At 44.0% G+C, this 16,846-nt stretch overlaps 6 protein-coding genes and 1 long non-coding RNA gene across 8 annotated transcripts; 4 read left to right on the top strand and 3 right to left on the bottom strand.

The window, feature by feature from the left end:
• The first annotated feature begins 99 nt into the window (after window positions 1-99).
• On the top strand, window positions 100-1,174 carry LOC120444474 (mitochondrial inner membrane protease ATP23 homolog). Its single transcript, XM_039624153.2, has 2 exons — window positions 100-812; window positions 870-1,174. The coding sequence occupies exons 1-2, from the start codon at window positions 165-167 to the stop codon at window positions 1,068-1,070; spliced, it is 849 nt and encodes a 282-aa protein (XP_039480087.1). The 5' UTR covers window positions 100-164; the 3' UTR covers window positions 1,071-1,174.
• Window positions 1,143-1,908, top strand: LOC120444476. The gene is made up of 2 exons (XM_039624155.2): window positions 1,143-1,398; window positions 1,513-1,908. Exons 1-2 carry the CDS (start codon window positions 1,143-1,145, stop codon window positions 1,554-1,556), a joined length of 300 nt encoding a protein of 99 aa, XP_039480089.1. The 3' UTR covers window positions 1,557-1,908.
• Window positions 1,671-1,908, top strand: LOC120444477. Its single transcript, XM_039624156.1, has 2 exons — window positions 1,671-1,759; window positions 1,820-1,908. Exons 1-2 carry the CDS (start codon window positions 1,693-1,695, stop codon window positions 1,861-1,863), a joined length of 111 nt encoding a protein of 36 aa, XP_039480090.1. The 5' UTR covers window positions 1,671-1,692; the 3' UTR covers window positions 1,864-1,908.
• A 146-nt stretch (window positions 1,909-2,054) lies between these two features.
• On the top strand, window positions 2,055-2,379 carry LOC120444806. Its single transcript, XR_005615712.1, has 2 exons — window positions 2,055-2,167; window positions 2,220-2,379. It is a non-coding gene; the product is annotated as an uncharacterized LOC120444806 (long non-coding RNA).
• On the bottom strand, window positions 2,303-12,997 carry LOC120444803 (villin-like protein quail). 2 transcript variants are annotated; one of them, XM_039624751.2, is made up of 7 exons: window positions 12,484-12,997; window positions 5,216-5,425; window positions 4,956-5,158; window positions 3,980-4,892; window positions 2,918-3,916; window positions 2,634-2,831; window positions 2,303-2,574 (listed from the first exon to the last, which is right to left on the bottom strand). In XM_039624751.2, the coding sequence occupies exons 1-7, from the start codon at window positions 12,508-12,510 to the stop codon at window positions 2,461-2,463; spliced, it is 2,664 nt and encodes an 887-aa protein (XP_039480685.1). In that variant the 5' UTR covers window positions 12,511-12,997; the 3' UTR covers window positions 2,303-2,460. The 2 variants fall into 2 exon arrangements, with proteins under 2 accessions (XP_039480685.1, XP_039480684.1); XM_039624750.2 differs by lacking the exon at window positions 12,484-12,997 and adding an exon at window positions 7,551-7,860.
• A 395-nt stretch (window positions 12,998-13,392) lies between these two features.
• On the bottom strand, window positions 13,393-14,973 carry LOC120444805. Its single transcript, XM_039624753.1, has 2 exons — window positions 14,128-14,973; window positions 13,393-14,006 (listed from the first exon to the last, which is right to left on the bottom strand). The coding sequence occupies exons 1-2, from the start codon at window positions 14,669-14,671 to the stop codon at window positions 13,774-13,776; spliced, it is 777 nt and encodes a 258-aa protein (XP_039480687.1). The 5' UTR covers window positions 14,672-14,973; the 3' UTR covers window positions 13,393-13,773.
• A 131-nt stretch (window positions 14,974-15,104) lies between these two features.
• On the bottom strand, window positions 15,105-16,833 carry LOC120444804 (elongation factor Ts, mitochondrial). The gene is made up of 3 exons (XM_039624752.2): window positions 16,245-16,833; window positions 15,877-16,125; window positions 15,105-15,772 (listed from the first exon to the last, which is right to left on the bottom strand). The coding sequence occupies exons 1-3, from the start codon at window positions 16,419-16,421 to the stop codon at window positions 15,242-15,244; spliced, it is 957 nt and encodes a 318-aa protein (XP_039480686.1). The 5' UTR covers window positions 16,422-16,833; the 3' UTR covers window positions 15,105-15,241.
• Window positions 16,834-16,846: the final 13 nt, after the last annotated feature.

The following is a 16,846-nucleotide window of genomic DNA, read 5'->3' as shown; positions in this document are numbered from 1 at the left end:
CAATGACGTCTTACGTATTTTGGTATGATGCAAAATGCCTTTCGATGGGTTAAGAACTACATGCACTGTTAACCCATATTCTATTCAGCAATGTGGCAACGCTGCCAAATCAGCTGCCGGTTTGTTATTTAACAAAAGTAGAGGACCAAAGAGCCCATGAAATAATGGAGTTCCTGACTAAAGTGTGGGCCAAAGAGGCAACTACGCCGGTAGCAATAGAAGCAGTCACCGGCGCAGCCCAGAAAAACGCAACACCAAAGGCGGAAAAAGCGTCTGCCAGCACGGAACCCACCGATGAAACCACCACTGCTCAGAAGGATTGGGGCTATGACCTTTATCCGGAGCGGAGGGGTGAAACCTTCAAGCCCAAGTGGACACGGGTCTTGTTCGGAATGGAGGGGCAGGAGAACATCGATCGCTTTAAGTGCGAGGAGAATGTCTACTGGTGTGTCAAAAATGGTCCGCTGGTGAAACTGATGATGGGAGCCCTGAAAAGTTCCGGTTGTCCCATCGATCTGCGCCGACACATCTCCTGCGAAGTGTGCGACCCCACGGTCACCGGCGGCTACGATCCCAAGCTCAACCAGATCGTGGTCTGCCAGAATATGGCCAAGAATAAGAGCATGGTCCATGGAGTGCTTACCCACGAAATGATTCACATGTTCGACTACTGCAATAACGACATGGACTTCCGAAACGTGGACCACCTAGCCTGCACGGAAATCAGGGCAGCCAACCTGGCGCATTGCTCCTTTTTGAGCGCAATGTTCCAAGGAGATGCCTCGCCCTTTAATGTCAAGGAAGCGCATCAGGTGGGTTCCATACGTTGACCTTTTTCGAGCTTAAACATATAGCTTTATTAATTTCAGAACTGCGTCAAGTCCAAAGCCTTGGCGTCAGTGCTCGCTGTGCGCAATGTGTCCAAAGCAGATGCCATCGCTGCTGTGGAACGAGTTTTCCCCAAATGCTATGCAGACTTGGAGCCCATTGGGCGGAGAATCCGGCGCAACTCCACGGACCAGCAGAAGGCTTACATGGAGGCACCCATGTATGGCTATGATGTGTATTAAATTGTTTTATATGGCTTTTCTTTTTTAAGTACCTTCACATTGTTTAATAAAACTTTGCTCTGGGCATTTTGAATGTCACGCTGCCAGACAGTTTTATATTTAAACCTAATCGCTTGGTTATTTATTAAATTATGTACGATTAGCCATGAAATGTACCAAGTTCATAAGATAAATTCAATTAGTCCTAATCGCACTAGATCGTATATAAAAAAGACTGCTGAGACTGATGCATTTAGTGTAAAGTCTAAAAGCAGAAGAAACAAAGGCATGGAGGATTGTGAAATTATTGGAATGATATTCGAAATGATTGGGGACCTGCTGTTTGGCAGTAAGTTGGAGGATTTAGGAGAAGTGGAGCTGGATAAGTAGTATACAAAACTGACATTTTAGCCAATTTATAAATAAATAAAAGGAACGCACCTAAAAATCTGTTTTTTTGCAGGTGATACCTCATCAGATGATGACTATGATTCGTCAAGCACCTAGATTATTATAATCCGCAAGCCTAATATAAGTAATCAAGTGCATTAATCCACTAATATATACAAAATACAATTAACCTTCAAAATAAAGCTATAAATACTAAACAAAATTGTGAAGCTACCAAAGTACAACCTACAATATGGACTGCTGTGAGCTGCCGGAAATATTTTTGAGCTTCCTCAACGACCTCTTCTTCTCAGATATAAGTAATGAATTTGTAATATTACCAAATAGAGCTGTAATCGTATTATTTATTGTTTATAAAGCCGATGAGGAGTACTTTGGCGATTATAACGACAACTACAATTGAAATAGACCAGCGATCGTGAGCAAATAAAGTTGATATGAGCATTTACCTTTAAAAGCTTTTCAATAGGCATACACTCGTGTATTTTCTGTATTTGACCCAAATCATGCAATCATTTCTGATTCGAATTAAGTCCGAATTGGTTGAGCGTTTTTGTCATGGCTCATTAAAGGGATCTGGTTCAAAACAGCTCTGGGGCCGCAATGCCATTATACTTGGTTACAAAACGTTGACAACACCGGATCAAAAATGTTTTGGGATCTACTCGGTGGAATTTTTGAGTTTATTTTCGGGCTCTTGTTTCCTAGTAAGTTTTTTTTATATTATACCTATACCTTTATAGCTGTTTTTGTTGCCAGGTTCCGGTAGTGGGGACGAACCAGACTCCGAGGAGGTGGAAACCACTTGATGGCCTACATGGGCTAACATATTATTTTTTCAATTTTAAGATTTCCATGTTTTTGCTTTATTACATCTACGTAAAATTTGTATATTAAACAAGAATTGCTTCAACAGCTACTATCTCTTAATAGTATTCATTATAGGTGAGGAGTATTTACAGTGCGCACTCGTTACAATCATTTCCACAAGTTAATGAGCCTAAAAAAGTTTGAATTGCTTTTTCAGCTCCATTTTCTTCCATTTGGGCAGCTCGTCAAATTCATAAAAAGACATTTTAAACACTGACACAAAATCATCGTGCGTGAGATGAACCTGCGGGTGGAAGACACTTTTAAAAACAGATACGGAAATAGATGTTTAGTTAAACCCACCTCCCTTTTTAGGGGATTTATTTCTGGTGGAAGCATATCCATCTCCTGGATGAGCACCGTTAATGGATACTTTTTGTGACCATCGAAGTCCTTCTGTCTGTTGTTAAGGATCTGAGCTGATCCTTCGCTTGCGAGGCTACAGGTGCTGGGCACTTCATTCCCCAGATCCTTTCGCATTTTCTCGTAGGAAAAAAAGTTCTAAATATAACCAAAATAATTAGGTTTGCATATGAAATCTTAAAAACCGTTTTTATGGAAAATTCCGAATATTATATTCTATTTACCTTGCCGTAATCGTTCTGCCAGGACTCGAAGAATCCCTTGAAAACATTTGGCTCCTGAAACTGCCTGACCACGGCTAACGCTGTCGCTGATCTTCGTCCGAATGGAGCATTCTGCACATAACTTTGGGCAATGGCTGTGTAGCGTTCCTGGTTTGGAGCCTGTGATCCCAGCCAGACGTAGGTGAGGCTGCCAGTGTCCAGAATATAGGTGCAATCGGAACTGAGATCCTGCTGATCGAATCCGAGAATCTCCTCGTATCTCAGCGAACTCTGTTGCCACCAGACCAAAAATAGTTGGACAGGAGGTCTCGGCTTACTCGGAACACTGGTGTTTAAGTAACAATTATTGCTGAGAGTCGGTGAAATGTTTCCACCGTTGGAGCTGCCATTGCACATGCTTCCGGCGCCACTGCTGCTGCTGGTGCTGCTAGAACACGAGTTCCCATTTCCGTTGATCACTAGAGTTTGGTTGAAGTACATAGCGACCGATTGCCAGAACTCCTTGCTTTCTTTGCCCTCGAGGACCAGAGAGTTTTCCCCCAGTAGTGCGCCCACCGATTTGGCCATCTCGCGGGCGTCTCCCGTGCTACTTTGCCCGCACCACACCCAAACATGATTCGTTTTGATCACATAGCAATCTTTGGAGCTGATCGATGACAGATGTGTCTCCTCCACAGCCTTAGCATTGTAGCTAGCATCGCCGTAAACTTTCAGCAGAAAGGTATCCAGCAAGACGTTAGAGCTTCCATTGTAAGGCATCTCGCTCCGCTGACCGCGCATGATAATAAGTTTTCCGTCAAAGATCTGAAGGAAGTGCGGTGGCTCATCGAACTCATAGAGCTGTACAAACATTCCAGGCTCTTTGAGAGCATCAAAACTGGCCTTGGCGAACTTGTCCGCCCGGGAAATAGATTCCGCAGAGGCCTCCGAACCATTCCACTGGTAGATGATTGTTTTAATGCCAACGGAGGCCAGATCCGCGGGAACAACAGTAGCGCACTGAAAGTTATTGCCAGAAAAGTGAATTTTAATTTTGTAAACGCTACTTGAGCTTATTCTTACCTGCACACTGTACTTGACCACGAAACTGGCATTGGTGGTGAATACAACCGTTTTTGAGATGGGTACCTCTTGCACCTGATCTCCAAAAACACGGTGGATTATTCTTTCACCCCTGCCATCATCAACGAGCTGTGTATCAGCAGCCATTTTAGGGCGTTCACATAAGGAATGGGCATCTAGTTTTCCAAACTTTGTGGATACTGGTTTGTGTCCCCTGGTGTTTTCCTGCCAAACATTTAACCAGTTGGCGAAGAGGCGCTTAAACTCCACCGGTTCGTGACCCTCCAAAACTCGCACCACCAACGTATTATCCGGATACTTTTTCTTTTTAACAAAAGCCCTTCCATTTCCCATGGCAGAAAGGGCATCTGCTTGTGGTGCTTGAGCTCCTACCCACATCCAAATGCTCTGGCCGTAATTGTCCAGTAAATAGACTCCATGGGCATCGCTTAGATCATCTTTTGCCGGCATGCCCACATCCAATTGATCCAGGTGCAGCCTTCCTCGTTGATTGCACTTATAGATGCGGAATTTATTGCTGTTGTAGTCGGCGTATTCGCTGACCAGGTGGCTGGCCTGACAGACCATCCGTTTCTTGAGCGGAAGTAGGGAGTTCCACAGCTCCTTGCTCTCCTGGGACATGGCCTGCTCATATCCATCATCGACTATAGTGATTGGCGATCCACTGCAGTGCTTTTGGACCCAGCCAAGGGCACTTCGTCGTTCGATTCCCGAACTGGAGCGGCCTATCCATACGTAGGTAAGGGTTTCCGTTTGAAGGACCATTATGTAATCCGAGTTGAAGTGAGACCAATCGATGGTGGCCACCTCAATGGATCGCAGCCACTTGCGGGCGTACAGTTGAAAAAGGCGTGGCCTCTTGGGCGAGTTTATAAGAGCACCCGATCGAACACTGAAACGGAATTATTTGTTTATTATTATTTTTATTCCCATCTGCCGGAAAGCCGTAACTCACTCGTAACCCTTCTTGAAATAAGAAAGGAATCTCGCACTCTCCAGATTTTGGGTCTCCCGGTAAATAGAGGATATGTTTCCCAGATACGAGTCCAGCTCCTGAATTTTATGGACCACATTGGATCGATTCTGCTCGCTAACATTCTTCCCCAACCAGTAGTGGATGTATCGCTCAAGAAGCACATTCGGCTTCTGTTCGCGTGTCTGTGAACATGAATATTCGTTTTAAAGTTGGTTAAACAAGCCAATTAAACTACTTACGATGGTTTCGTGGTTGGCATAATGTCCCGACAAACTTGCTGCGTAGATAATGTATGCGCAGCCATCGTAGAAGGTTCCGTAATGTGATCTTGGGACTGCCTCCAAGCGATCTTCGTCTATCTTCCAAAGTGCGAAGGTGATCGCATGTTTAGCCACCTTCCGAAATGTGGCATCCACCTTTAAGTCCGGAATGGTGTTGGGACGGACCTCCTTTAAGTAAATAAATGTTAAAGATTTTTAGATTGTAGATCCCTTAATTGATTGATTTTTGTATCATCTATGGAGTTACGTTTTTTTGCCTTATAGTTGAATTTTAAATTAAAGGACCTCCTTTAAGTAAATAAATATTTTACATTTTTAGATTGTAGATCCCTAAATTGAATGATTTTTGTATCATCTTTGGTGTTTCCTATTTTGCCTTATAGTTGAATTTAAAATCACATTTCTGTTTCATGTTAAAACTACTGAGAAAGACACTCCTTTTCTTGGCTACTTCTCTTTCTGAGCTTGAGGTTTTGCAGTTCAGGTTGAAGGCAAGCAATCGCATAAGTCAGGTTTATTAAACGAAATTTCAGGCGCAATTACCATTTGGTGCTCCTGTTTTCTCTGCCAGGTGACAATGCCACAAGCAAGTTGTTTGAACAGCACTTGGCACGACATTAAACACCTTTCAAACGATCGCCAATTGTTGCTGTCATGAGACACTTTTCACAACCCCAAGGATGAACGCAAAAGCTGAGAAAAAATTGCTCAAAATTAGCGAAAGAAAAATAAAAACCAGAAACTCGAACCCGTCTGCAGAAGTGCTCTGCATCCGACTGGAGGCGCAAGTGATAGTGAAAACCAAAAGTGAACAGGGGCGGGCGTGAACCACATCTAACCACATCACGTTGGTGGTGCAGCCAGTTTTTGTTGGTCGCCGTCGAACATTATGTTTTTATTTATTTATGAAACGCAGCAAAGTGGAAAGTGGTTGGCAGCCATTGGGTGCCTATACGCTTACAATAGACACAGATGCACTGCATCTTCATCTTCATCTAGCTCTCGATCTGTATTTCGATCTCCATTTCGATCTCGGCTAGCGGTTTGGGGTCATTAGGCTGCCTTTGGCTAATTAATGTTTTGACTTCGAAGTCTGGAGTCTGCAGTCTGGAGCCGATTCATTTGGACGCTACATAGCTACATGATTACATAGTGGCGTGCTCAGTGACCAAAAACAAGTTCATGCTTCGCCGGGCAACGTTTGCTACTCCCACAAAATGACATTTCATAGAAATTACAATAATAATGACTGCCTTTTTCTGGGCCTGCTCATAAATAAGCAATGCATAAAATGCGCTGCACACCACATAACACAAAGGCATTTTAATTGTCGCCGGCGAATGGTGAAATAACTCGGATTACTTTAACTGGGCGCTTGGGTTAACCAGGTTTTCCAGCTCTCTGGCTCCATGATTGATTGATCTTCACTGCTGACAGCTAAACTACATTTGTCATGCTCTCGCACAAAAAATGTAAAAAAGTGCCACCAGTAAATTTTCTCTGCCGACCGCTTGGCAAATTATAACATTTTTTCCACACTTGGTTTTTATAGAAGACTTTCACAGCCGCCAATTAGCAACAATAATCTAAGCGAAAGCTGATCGCCGAAATGTTCTAAATAGGGTGCCGAATGCCAAAAATAATTTCAGATACCCATCTATTTTGGGTACAGATTGGCGCTCAGCTCCAACGACAGCTATTGTGTTCAATTTTTACTTTCCTTGCGGTACAGCTATTAACTTGATGGATGATGCTCAAAAGTTTAATTGCAGGCCATCGATTGCTTTAGACGCTCGAGGAAGCACATTACTTTTACTACACAAACTAAGTTCGAAAATCTGAAAAAATGTGAAGTTTTATTTTGAAGCTTTAAGGAAGAACTGATTGCATGTAAATAAAGAAAAATTAATAAACTTTCTTTTGTGTGTGTTATGTGTTACATGTGTTATATACATATGTGGTTTAGAATAAGCCTAATAGAAACTAAAATAAATGGCCGCAAATGATATTACAATACTTGTCCAATTATATCGAATAAAAGACTGTCAATTTCCTTGGGAAAATCTTTATTAATTTTCCGCCTAATTATTGTGTCAACAAATCTTTTACAAGACCTGGGCAAACACCATCGTCAGGCACAAAATGGATTGTAATTGATAAACAAATAATGGCCAGCTCGTAATTAACAGCTGAAACTTGCTAAATAAACTTGTACAAGATACAGGTAAATATAGGAGAGCTGATGGGAGAGATTCGAGACTCGAAATATGCATAATGAAAAGCCTGTAGTTACCGTTTCTTTTGGTGACAGCGATAGCTCCATGTGCGCGGATGTATCTGTATCTGAAAGATACTGCTAAGCTGTCTTGAACTAGTTTTGTTTCTCTCAAAACCGATGGCAATTCCGATGGAAGCCGGCAGCAGCGCGGCTCAAAGTGAAATCCTTGCGAGTTTTCGTTTTCCCAGCGCTTTTGAACAGCGAACGTGGCCACACACTCACTTCATACACACGCGCAGCAGATTAATAGCGAACCGATGGATCAAAATACCAGAACAAATTTTGAATGGGTGTTGATATCCCAAAAAACTTATCCGAAATAAAGCCGAAACTGAAAGTTAAGCCAAATGTTAGCCTGGATTCTATCCGATTCGATTCGATTTGATACGGTTCGTATTCGGTTTTCAGGCACTCGCGGTTCGCGTTCTTTTTCCCCTTTTTCCCGTTTTCCCGAGTCTCTGGCGAAGCGTCTTTGCCAGCAGAAAGCCAACTGCAGACTGGTCGCCACGAAATGCCGCGCTCCAAGTTTATGGCCAGGCCAGCTCCGGAGTATCGCAGTATAGCAGTATAGCAGTATAGTAGTATCGGGCCAATAGCTTCGAGCCAAAAGAGCAAGTGGGAAGCACCAGCGACTGTGTGACTCAGAAATGAATGAAAATTATCAGTTAGATTGTCGGTTTTCCTCTCCAACCTTTCAGTTTCCAACCGAACTGGCTGAGAAAAGCAGAAAGCGCAGCGCACTTTGTTGCGGTTTCTTTGCCGTTTCTTTAACTTGGCCTGGGCTGTGCTCTTGCTCTTGGGCCAATGAAACATGGCTTAGGGCTAGAGGCCAAGGGGAAGTGGTGGCAACAGGGTCTTAACAAAATCTTACGGGGTGTTTGCTAATTCCTTCTATTAGCTCTCTGCGGGTTAACATTTGCTTAAATGAGGGAGTTTGGCTAGTTCCATCAGCTAAAGGCAGGCGTTTCGTATCAATAGATTATTTTGGTTTGCAATTGGGAATTGAATTTAATAATCATAAGTGAAATTGCTAAGTTTTTTTTCAGAAACAAATTCATAGTCAAATTTAATCTGTTGGCATTTCTAAGAACTCGAATTTTAAATTACAAATACAATGGACCAAAGGAAACTTATGCAATGTGAACTAACCGAACTTCAAACGCGCATTAAACTACTTAGACCCAGCAACTTTCGATGCCCCACGAAAAGAGTATCACTGCCCCTGCACAGTGGACTCCACTTCGTCATTTGGTATCCAGAAACCGACTTGTTCCCCGTTGACTCCACACTTTCCGCTGCACTCACATTCTCCACAGGCAATGAAGCACAAACAGAGGAGCTCGACGATGGGGGAAGTACTTATGTCCATATCGGTGTTGTATACTCCATCGATTTGCATCTCTCGGGTTTCCTACGGCTTTTGTCAACCGAGCTGACGCGCTCGACTGGCTTGAGTCCTCACTTTTATGATTTATGTATGGAGAGTGGCAGACGGTCATTTGACGGCGATCATTAACACGGCTGGAGGGTAATTTTGGGGATCGGATTTTGGGGATCGAGCATGGGGGGTACAAGCTGCGCGGAAGAAAAGCGTTTAAATTATTTTGGGGTAACAATTTGGGAGCGATTTGTTTAGCAATTCGGAGCCGAGTTTCGACTCAATTAAGTCGAAAATGTCTTGTGTATGACTCTGTAATGAGTCCAAATGGTTTTCCAGTGTGTTTCAAAGCGTGAAAGACACTAATGGGTCTGGCCCAGAGAACCGTGTATCTTTGTATCTTTGTATCTCTGTATCTGCGTATCCACGTATCCGCATCTTGGCAAGACAATGCGATGCCTTTCAAAAACCAAAAACACAAAAACACAACTCTCTTTGCTGGCCATGTTTCATGTTTCCATGATGTTTTTCCCCAACTCTGGCCAACTCAAAACTCTGACAAGTTCAATCAACCGTTGAGGTTGAGGCGTGAACTGGGGAAATAGCGAAAACATAACTAAAAAATGAAAGCAATTGTATATGAAAATGTAAATGGCAAATGTAAATGCAAAGCATTTTTTCCAGCTGAAAATGTGCGACTTTTAGCATGATGGAAAATGCAATTTGCGATTTATGATAATTACACACGTCAACCCGCAAGAAGACAAACGACCAGGCCAATTGACTTTTCCTTTTAAGCCGAAAAAAGGCAGCAAACTATTTGATTGTTTGCCTCTCTTTGTTGCCAAACACATTAAGACCATTTTGTGGCCACACGCGACATTTACGTAAAGTCTGGAAAAGCGTCTGAAAAGCGCCACAATAATGCAACATCGACTGGTGGCATTTTCATTTTCCGCAACTGCCAACGGGAAACTGCCAGCCGGCAATGTACCGCTTTTGTATCTTAGTTTTTCTCTTATTGTTTTTCCTCCGTTTTACCCTAGCGGTGATTGTGCCAATGGATCTTTGCTCTTTTCCAGCCTTTTCATTAGCCAATTCTGAAGATGGCCAAGGAATGGCAATCATGCCGCTGTCAGTGGCTTCTTGATCTTCGAGCTGAAAGCAGACCACATTAATTGCCAACCGCTCCAGCTCCAGATCCAGACGCAGGTCCAGCTTCAGGTCCAGACCAAGCCCCACCCGACTCGTCTCAATGGGAACCTCCTGGCAGTTTGAGCCATGATCGATGCATTGGAAAGTAAAGGTGGGATAGAAATAGTATACCAGTATAGAATACCATTCTCGACGAAGAACTTTTACGAGACATTTTAAATATATACTCAACAGTTGATAAAGATATACCAAACTCGTAAAAATGCAGAACTATATTACGAATTTAATATAACGTGGAAATAACAAGTTTGCCGATAATTAAACAATATAAAGTTGTGGCACTACAAGTTTCAGCATCGAAAATCTTAAGCCAATAGTTTTATGCTTCTAATTACGAAGTGATTAGTTTTATGATTAAAGATTTCAAACAAAACTGCAAATTGAAATTTAATTTAAAAACAACATATACAAAATGAAAATATATGTCCAGGAAGAAAAGAGCATTGCATCTACGTTTTTTTAATTGCACTTTTTGCCACCTGTAGCCGTTTTTAAAGCCAAACACGTCGACAGATCAGTTGGCAAAAGCCGAATATTAATAACAACAACAGGTGTTTGGCTGGCAGTGCTTTTGATTAGGCATTAATAAATGGTTAATTAGCTGTGATAGGCGGGCACAAAGCTGGAGACCACAAATCACAATGGTTTTGAAAGGCGTTCGATCTTTAGATTGAAAATCGAATTGGATTTTCTACAGCCGCAGTCGATTTGCCGCACTTTTCACAAAGTAGCTACTGCAGATGTTATTTTCCAGTTTTTCTGTGGTTTTCGCTTCCCCTCTTTGTTTGCTACTCGGAGCAACAATTTGGTATTGTCGGCTTCCCACGCCAAAACAAAAAAAAGCAATAAACGAAAAGCTAAAGTGTGGGTGAATTAAGCACGAAGAGTTCAAAAATAATTTCTTCATTGAAATCGTAGGAAGTGAAGAGTTGGACAAAAATTGCGTTGGAAGCTGAGCACTTGGAAGCAATAAGCAAGTAATCCCTGCCTAACGGTTACTTAACTGTTACTCCACATGCAATTAACCCGGAGTTAAAAACTGAATAATGCAAATACAACCAGATTCGGTTTCGGTTCGGGTTCAGTTCAGCTGCGCAAATGCTGAGATAATCTATTAAAAACAAAGGAAAACACTCGGACTACACGCAGCTGTGCTGCAATAACTTTCTAACTAAGGGGTCATTCGTCTTAATTATCACACGGGTTGGGAAATGCGTTTGCTCGGAAATTCATTAGGCAGGCCCTTAAAAGACAGCCGGGCTATAATCAAACGCTCCTCTGCCCAGCACTCTCCAGCGGCCAAGACCAAGATCCAAACAAATCCAAATTAGTGGGGGAAAAGCCATAAAAACATAAAGAAAGCTGCGGATGGGCTGGGCCACGAGTTGCGTAGAAATTCTTCCCACCTTTATGGGTTGTTTGGCTTTTTATGCAGATGCTGGTTGAGATTCATTGGCTTCGTGCTGGTGCGTAGTTCGTAGTTCTCCCAAGATCTCGTTTCACATCACGACATTTAATCACCGGAAGCTATCTTCAAGCATCGCCAGAAGCCGCCTAATTACGCATAATCTCTTTTGGGGTCACCACATCTCGGGGTCTCCAGCTGGGCGCCAAAGTCCATTTTCGTTGTGCACTTCATTAGTTTTGGTTAGAGTCCATTCAAATTGGTTTACCATTTCCCGTGTTACGTTTTCTTTGTCTGGAGTTGGCCATTTAGACACGTCTCTTGTGTGCTGCCTGTCTTCCAGAGATATGGTAAATTGGAAAGTAATGATGATACTTTGTGTGCTCTGATTCATCTGTTTGTCCCAGCTCACTTTTATTCTTGGAACAGTAGCGATATTGCAATTAATTGATGAGCAGATGCAAGGTCGAGAGTAGTGAGCTCTTATCAGAGAAATGACCTTGATACATTTGATAACACCTATGGCACGTTGATATAGGGAAACTGGGTGATCTCAATTACACTATTGGAAAACAATCATACGACAAATTAAAATGACTTTTATGCATAATAAGATGTCTGTGAGTGATCATTATTTCGGGACAAAAGGACATTTTCCATCTAAGCTCGTTAAAGTTATAATTTTGCCTAAATTCACCTATTGAATTACCACTGTACTTCAACTTAGCTCGAAATATCCTTTATACGTACATACATGTATGTATGTATGTTCATGCACATGTTTGTACATATGTACATATATGTAGATTTGATTAGGTAACTTATCTCATCGATTTCAGCGTCAGTTGCAGCAAATGCATCTCGTCAGCGCTGATTTCTTGCCGCACAAACGCTCAATTAATTACTTTGCACCATATATGTGTGGCAACACCTAATTAATTCGCACTCACCTGCTTGAAGAAATTAAACGGCGGCATTTTGCGGTCCAATTTACGGCTGCTGCAATGCAAATTAAAGTGTATTCGCTGATTTTCCTCTGGTGCAGCCGCAATTGTGGTTGCAACTCCAAAACTAAACAATCTAATTAACTTTTTCGCACTTCGCGGACTATTTGTTGTGTTTATGGCTGTCACCTTTTGGCATTCGCTTTGTTTGGCCGCCTTTCCTGCAAATCGCTTTCGCGCGCTTCTTCGCGCAATTTACCGTTAGTGGGAAAAGAGAGCGCCACACAAGTGATAACGCGTTTTTTGGCACTGTTATTTTTTTGCGCACTTTCCAAACAAATTAACCCGAATTAACGCCAAAAACGCCTCAAAGGCGGAAGCTAAAAAAAGGATATATTCGTGCAATCCGGTCGCTGATCGGTGCCTTTGACTTAAGTCTAACTTAACCCGTGAAAAGTCGGCTGGCGACTGAACGTGAACTGAACTTCAATTGTAGCGCTCCGATCGTAGTTACATACATACATAAGTAAATACATATACATGTATGTTTTTATGTACAATGGTGTGTTTCTCTGCCGACGCTGGTGAATGTGACCCTTTCGAGTTCCACTTTGACCATGGCCAACATTTTCGAAGGGTATACTCGACAATTACAAGACTTCGCATACCAACTGACTGAGGAAAAGTTAGATAATTATAACGGTCGGGCATAAGTTGCAAATTCAAGATGTGCAAAGTGCAATGTACATTCACGTCTTACAAAAGGATGTAAAAAGTTATTAGCACTAAATAGAAGGTTAGATACGAAATTCCATAATTAATTGAAATATAACTAACATGTATAAACTTACTTGTGAATGCAATAAGTTGTTTGACTTTATAATCCAAAGAATAAGAATGCTCCATAGTAAAACATGTGATGAAAGATGGTTCTTTAAAAAACGGAGTACAAACAGTATCAAATAAATCCCAAGTAGCTCCTTAGTATGTGAGTTTAACAATCGAATAAACCAGTTACAGGGTATCAAATGTTAGTTAGCGTTCCCAGCATTCAGGTGGACAGGTTCCGCGCTCCGCTGCTCGCTTGTGTCAGAATGCCGGCCACCTAGTATCACCTGGTCATAGTATTTGGCTACTCCAAAGCCATTGCCCCACCATCATAGTCGAAGCCGTGAACACCGAGGGTTCCCAGAACTCCCCGATGGCTTTTGTTATTCTAGTCTTTTATTGTCGTGCCACTCGCGATCCCGGAGAGGTGTCGTTAACAATGCGGATGTGTACATGTGAGCCATGACGTCACTCTTTGGCGGGGGCGCCCTGGAAGTCGGCATCGTCACTCTCCTCGTCTCCCTGCTGCAGGAGCAGGAGACACTGGCGCACTTTTAGCCTGGCTTGGGCTATGTCGCGCTGCAGGCGCTCCTTGGGAGCCCTTAGGCCCGCCATCGTGGTCGCCAGATTGGAGCGCATTTCCCCCAGGACGTTGAGCAGTTCGGCGTACTTGTCCACTATGTTGGCGTTCTCATCGATATCTGAAAAGTGTGGAATCTTGAGGATAAGACTATAGTTGTATACACTCAGCAAAGGTAGAACTTCATTCTTAAAATACATTTTAATAACTTAAAAACTCGCTTCCATTCTTAATTTCCTTACTTGTAGATGTGCCATACAGATCGAAGTCAAGGCCAGGGGCACCAGCACTGCCCCCTCCCTTTGACGCGGACATCATTTGCAGCTGGGCCTGCATGTACTTGGTGTACTCCAGTTTGGCCATAACCTCCTTATACTCATTGGCGTAGGCAAGTGCGGCGCTGTTTGGCTGCTGCCTGTTGCGCTGCATCATCGCTGGATTCGCAGTGGAGCCACTACCTGCAGAGGCACCTCCATTCACTCTCGTTATCTCCACGCGCGGCACATGCTGCTTGATTGTCGTCTCCTGGTCGGTGGCCATTGCAGGCTCATCGTCCGCCTTGGAGCGCGTTGGCACGGCCGTGACGGTAATGTCACTGTACTTGGAACGGAAGGATTCAATGTCCAGGTAGTCCATGTCGGCAATGGAATCTCTCACGACGATTGGAGGTTGATGATGGGCCATTCTGAAATGACAGTAGGGTTCTGACAGGGCTACTTTACGAATAGTCAATATTTCATGACAGCTCAGTGCTGCAAACTTTCTTAGGGCAGGAAAGTATTTCATTTATTCCTGGCAATTGATTTCCATCCCTGACCAAATGTACTCATATTTCTATAACTTGCGGCACAAGTGAAAGGCTCGGTTAAGTTATTAAGCAGGTAGAGCAGTAAGATAGAGCAGCAAGAGGAGCACTGCGTACCCCCCCCTGGTATTTTGGTGATCGTTTTGCCTTTGCCCCCCCCCTAAGATCTTTCCCTTTTGCTCTTTCTTTTGGGCTATCGCATGACCAAGTGGGTAATTACGAGCGGCAAAACAAAACACGTTTGTAAACAGTTCATTCTGCTGGCGTTGTCCAGTCGCCCGTTCTTCCCGCGGGTTCCACTGCTTCGGTCGCCGGAAGCCGCTCAAGCGTGCTTCCCGTTCTGCGCAGACGCATTCCCCTTGGTCACCCCAATTTTTTGCCATGACTCATGAGTATTCAAATAACGGAGGCGGATCTGATCTGATCGTCGTGGTTGTTATACTTGTTTCACATGCAAATTTTGACCAGAACTTTGTCCAGAATTTCGGTTTTAACAATCTTCAGCTGGTGCTAATAACAATTTAGTGATCTAGACTCTGCTTAATAGCTAGTTAATTGCTGCTCTGGTGCTGGGAGCGAATGATCGCCTCCAGGCTGCGTTCCGTCTGCTCGCCACACTCGAAGCGATGGTAGTCAACGATCTCGCAGTTGTGTTCCTGCAAAGCCTCGCCCACCGTCTTGTCCGCATCGAGCAGATACTCCTGGTGAATCAGGCACGTCTCGTCGTCCTTGTTCTCCGCTGGCTTGTCCTTGGCATACTCGCCGATCTTCGACGGCTTCATGCCAACGATCTGCTGGCAGATGCTCTTGTGGAACTCAAAGTCCAGCAGATTGTGCGTGGATCGGTAGGCTACGATCGCTCCGTATTTGCCCACCTGAGTGATGCCTTCCGTGGTGCCCACATTGGTGGGTGCCGGATGGGCGTAACCAACCAGTCTCAGGTCGTTGTTGACCTTAAAGCACAGGGCCCGTCGGATGGTGGCATTCTCTCCGATGGCGCCGATCAGCAGGGCCAGGTGATCGCCCAGTGTGCGCCCCTCCTCCGTGCGCAAGTTTTTGAGGGCGTCCGCATCGAAGCCAAGCTGCAAAGGATATACAAATTCGTTCATTAGCAACTTCGTTCTCTTAGCGATGGTTCCTGAATTTAGCCACATAATGCGCGCATTATCTGTAGATCCACTCTCACCTTCCACAGATCTCCATCAAAGTCCGTCAAGTCCGTGTAGTGCAGGCACATGCAGGCGACGTGGTCTACGAACCGCTTGAAGGTATCGTTCCTGGCCACGAAATCCGTCTCGCAGTTCAGCTCCACCATGGCGCCCCGATTGCCGCGGATGAGGACTCCGATCAGACCTTGGGCAGTGGCTCGATCTGCGACCTTGGTGGCCTTGGACCAGCCGAGCGTCTGGGCCTGCTCATGGAGCCACTTTTCAGCCTGCAAGGTGAGGTGATTAGACGGGGTGATATGACCATAAAGGAGTTTGTAAGCGGTGCAGCTATATAATTGAATGCTCGTTGCCCCGCTTACAAAAGAAACATTAGCCAACTACGCACCAATCCGACGTCGTTGTTGTGCTTCTCCAGGGCTTTCTTGCAATTGGCGAAGGTGTATCCGGTCTTCTTCCTCAAGGCCGCCAGGGCACTCTTCTCCAGCCCTCCGGATGCGCCAGATCCGGCGTAAAGTTGCCTCGTGGAGTGAAGCGCGCGGGTAAATATCTTTTGAAGCAGCATTTCTCCAGCCGAAGTTTACTGTGTAGCCAAAATGATTTGGGGTTCTAGCGTGAGTTGTGTGTGGATTGAACTGTTGCTCTTTGCCTGCTGCCAAGGGCAACTCGCCGGCTTGTTTGTTTTTCCGTTTTCCGACTTGTCGCTATGTAGTTGCCCGGAAAATCAATTCATTCTAAACAACGGAAAACCCTGTCTGTGACTTGCATCTGATTTCCACTCCTTCGTATGCTCGGATTGAGTCAGTTGAATTAATCGCGTAGCGGCGCGAGTTAAACCAAACCGTGTGGTAAGTGTTGGTTGGTTATTTTCCGTAGTTTGTGTGTGTTCAAATCGAGCAGATAATTTGAAAATTGGAAATTTTGTCAATTTTCCGTGTTGCACAATTCGGGTGTTAGGGATGGCAAAAGAGCCGGTAAGGCGCGTGTGTG

This window comes from Drosophila santomea, chromosome 2R, assembly GCF_016746245.2.
Source record: "Drosophila santomea strain STO CAGO 1482 chromosome 2R, Prin_Dsan_1.1, whole genome shotgun sequence".
Lineage (NCBI taxonomy): Eukaryota > Metazoa > Arthropoda > Insecta > Diptera > Drosophilidae > Drosophila > Drosophila santomea.
Note: the sequence above shows the minus strand (reverse complement) of the source record. Positions and strands in the feature narration are given on the sequence as shown.

Excerpts from the sequence above, each read along its gene's own strand:
- LOC120444474 (XM_039624153.2), top strand. The coding sequence starts at position 165 with ATGGAGTTCCTGACTAAAGTGTGGGCCAAAGAGGCAACTACGCCGGTA. Across the intron at positions 813-869 it reads ATGTCAAGGAAGCGCATCAG|AACTGCGTCAAGTCCAAAGC; the intron begins GTGGGTTCCATA and ends TATTAATTTCAG.
- LOC120444476 (XM_039624155.2), top strand. The coding sequence starts at position 1,143 with ATGTCACGCTGCCAGACAGTTTTATATTTAAACCTAATCGCTTGGTTA. Across the intron at positions 1,399-1,512 it reads TGGGGACCTGCTGTTTGGCA|GTGATACCTCATCAGATGAT; the intron begins GTAAGTTGGAGG and ends GTTTTTTTGCAG.
- LOC120444477 (XM_039624156.1), top strand. The coding sequence starts at position 1,693 with ATGGACTGCTGTGAGCTGCCGGAAATATTTTTGAGCTTCCTCAACGAC. Across the intron at positions 1,760-1,819 it reads CCTCTTCTTCTCAGATATAA|CCGATGAGGAGTACTTTGGC; the intron begins GTAATGAATTTG and ends TTGTTTATAAAG.
- LOC120444803 (XM_039624750.2), bottom strand. The coding sequence starts at position 7,580 with ATGGAGCTATCGCTGTCACCAAAAGAAACG. Across the intron at positions 4,893-4,955 it reads TATTTCAAGAAGGGTTACGA|TGTTCGATCGGGTGCTCTTA; the intron begins GTGAGTTACGGC and ends ATTCCGTTTCAG. Across the intron at positions 2,832-2,917 it reads GGCAGAACGATTACGGCAAG|AACTTTTTTTCCTACGAGAA; the intron begins GTAAATAGAATA and ends GGTTATATTTAG.
- LOC120444805 (XM_039624753.1), bottom strand. The coding sequence starts at position 14,671 with ATGAAATACTTTCCTGCCCTAAGAAAGTTTGCAGCACTGAGCTGTCAT. Across the intron at positions 14,007-14,127 it reads TCTGTATGGCACATCTACAA|ATATCGATGAGAACGCCAAC; the intron begins GTAAGGAAATTA and ends CACACTTTTCAG.
- LOC120444804 (XM_039624752.2), bottom strand. The coding sequence starts at position 16,421 with ATGCTGCTTCAAAAGATATTTACCCGCGCGCTTCACTCCACGAGGCAA. Across the intron at positions 16,126-16,244 it reads ACAACAACGACGTCGGATTG|GCTGAAAAGTGGCTCCATGA; the intron begins GTGCGTAGTTGG and ends CTCACCTTGCAG. Across the intron at positions 15,773-15,876 it reads TTGATGGAGATCTGTGGAAG|CTTGGCTTCGATGCGGACGC; the intron begins GTGAGAGTGGAT and ends TATCCTTTGCAG.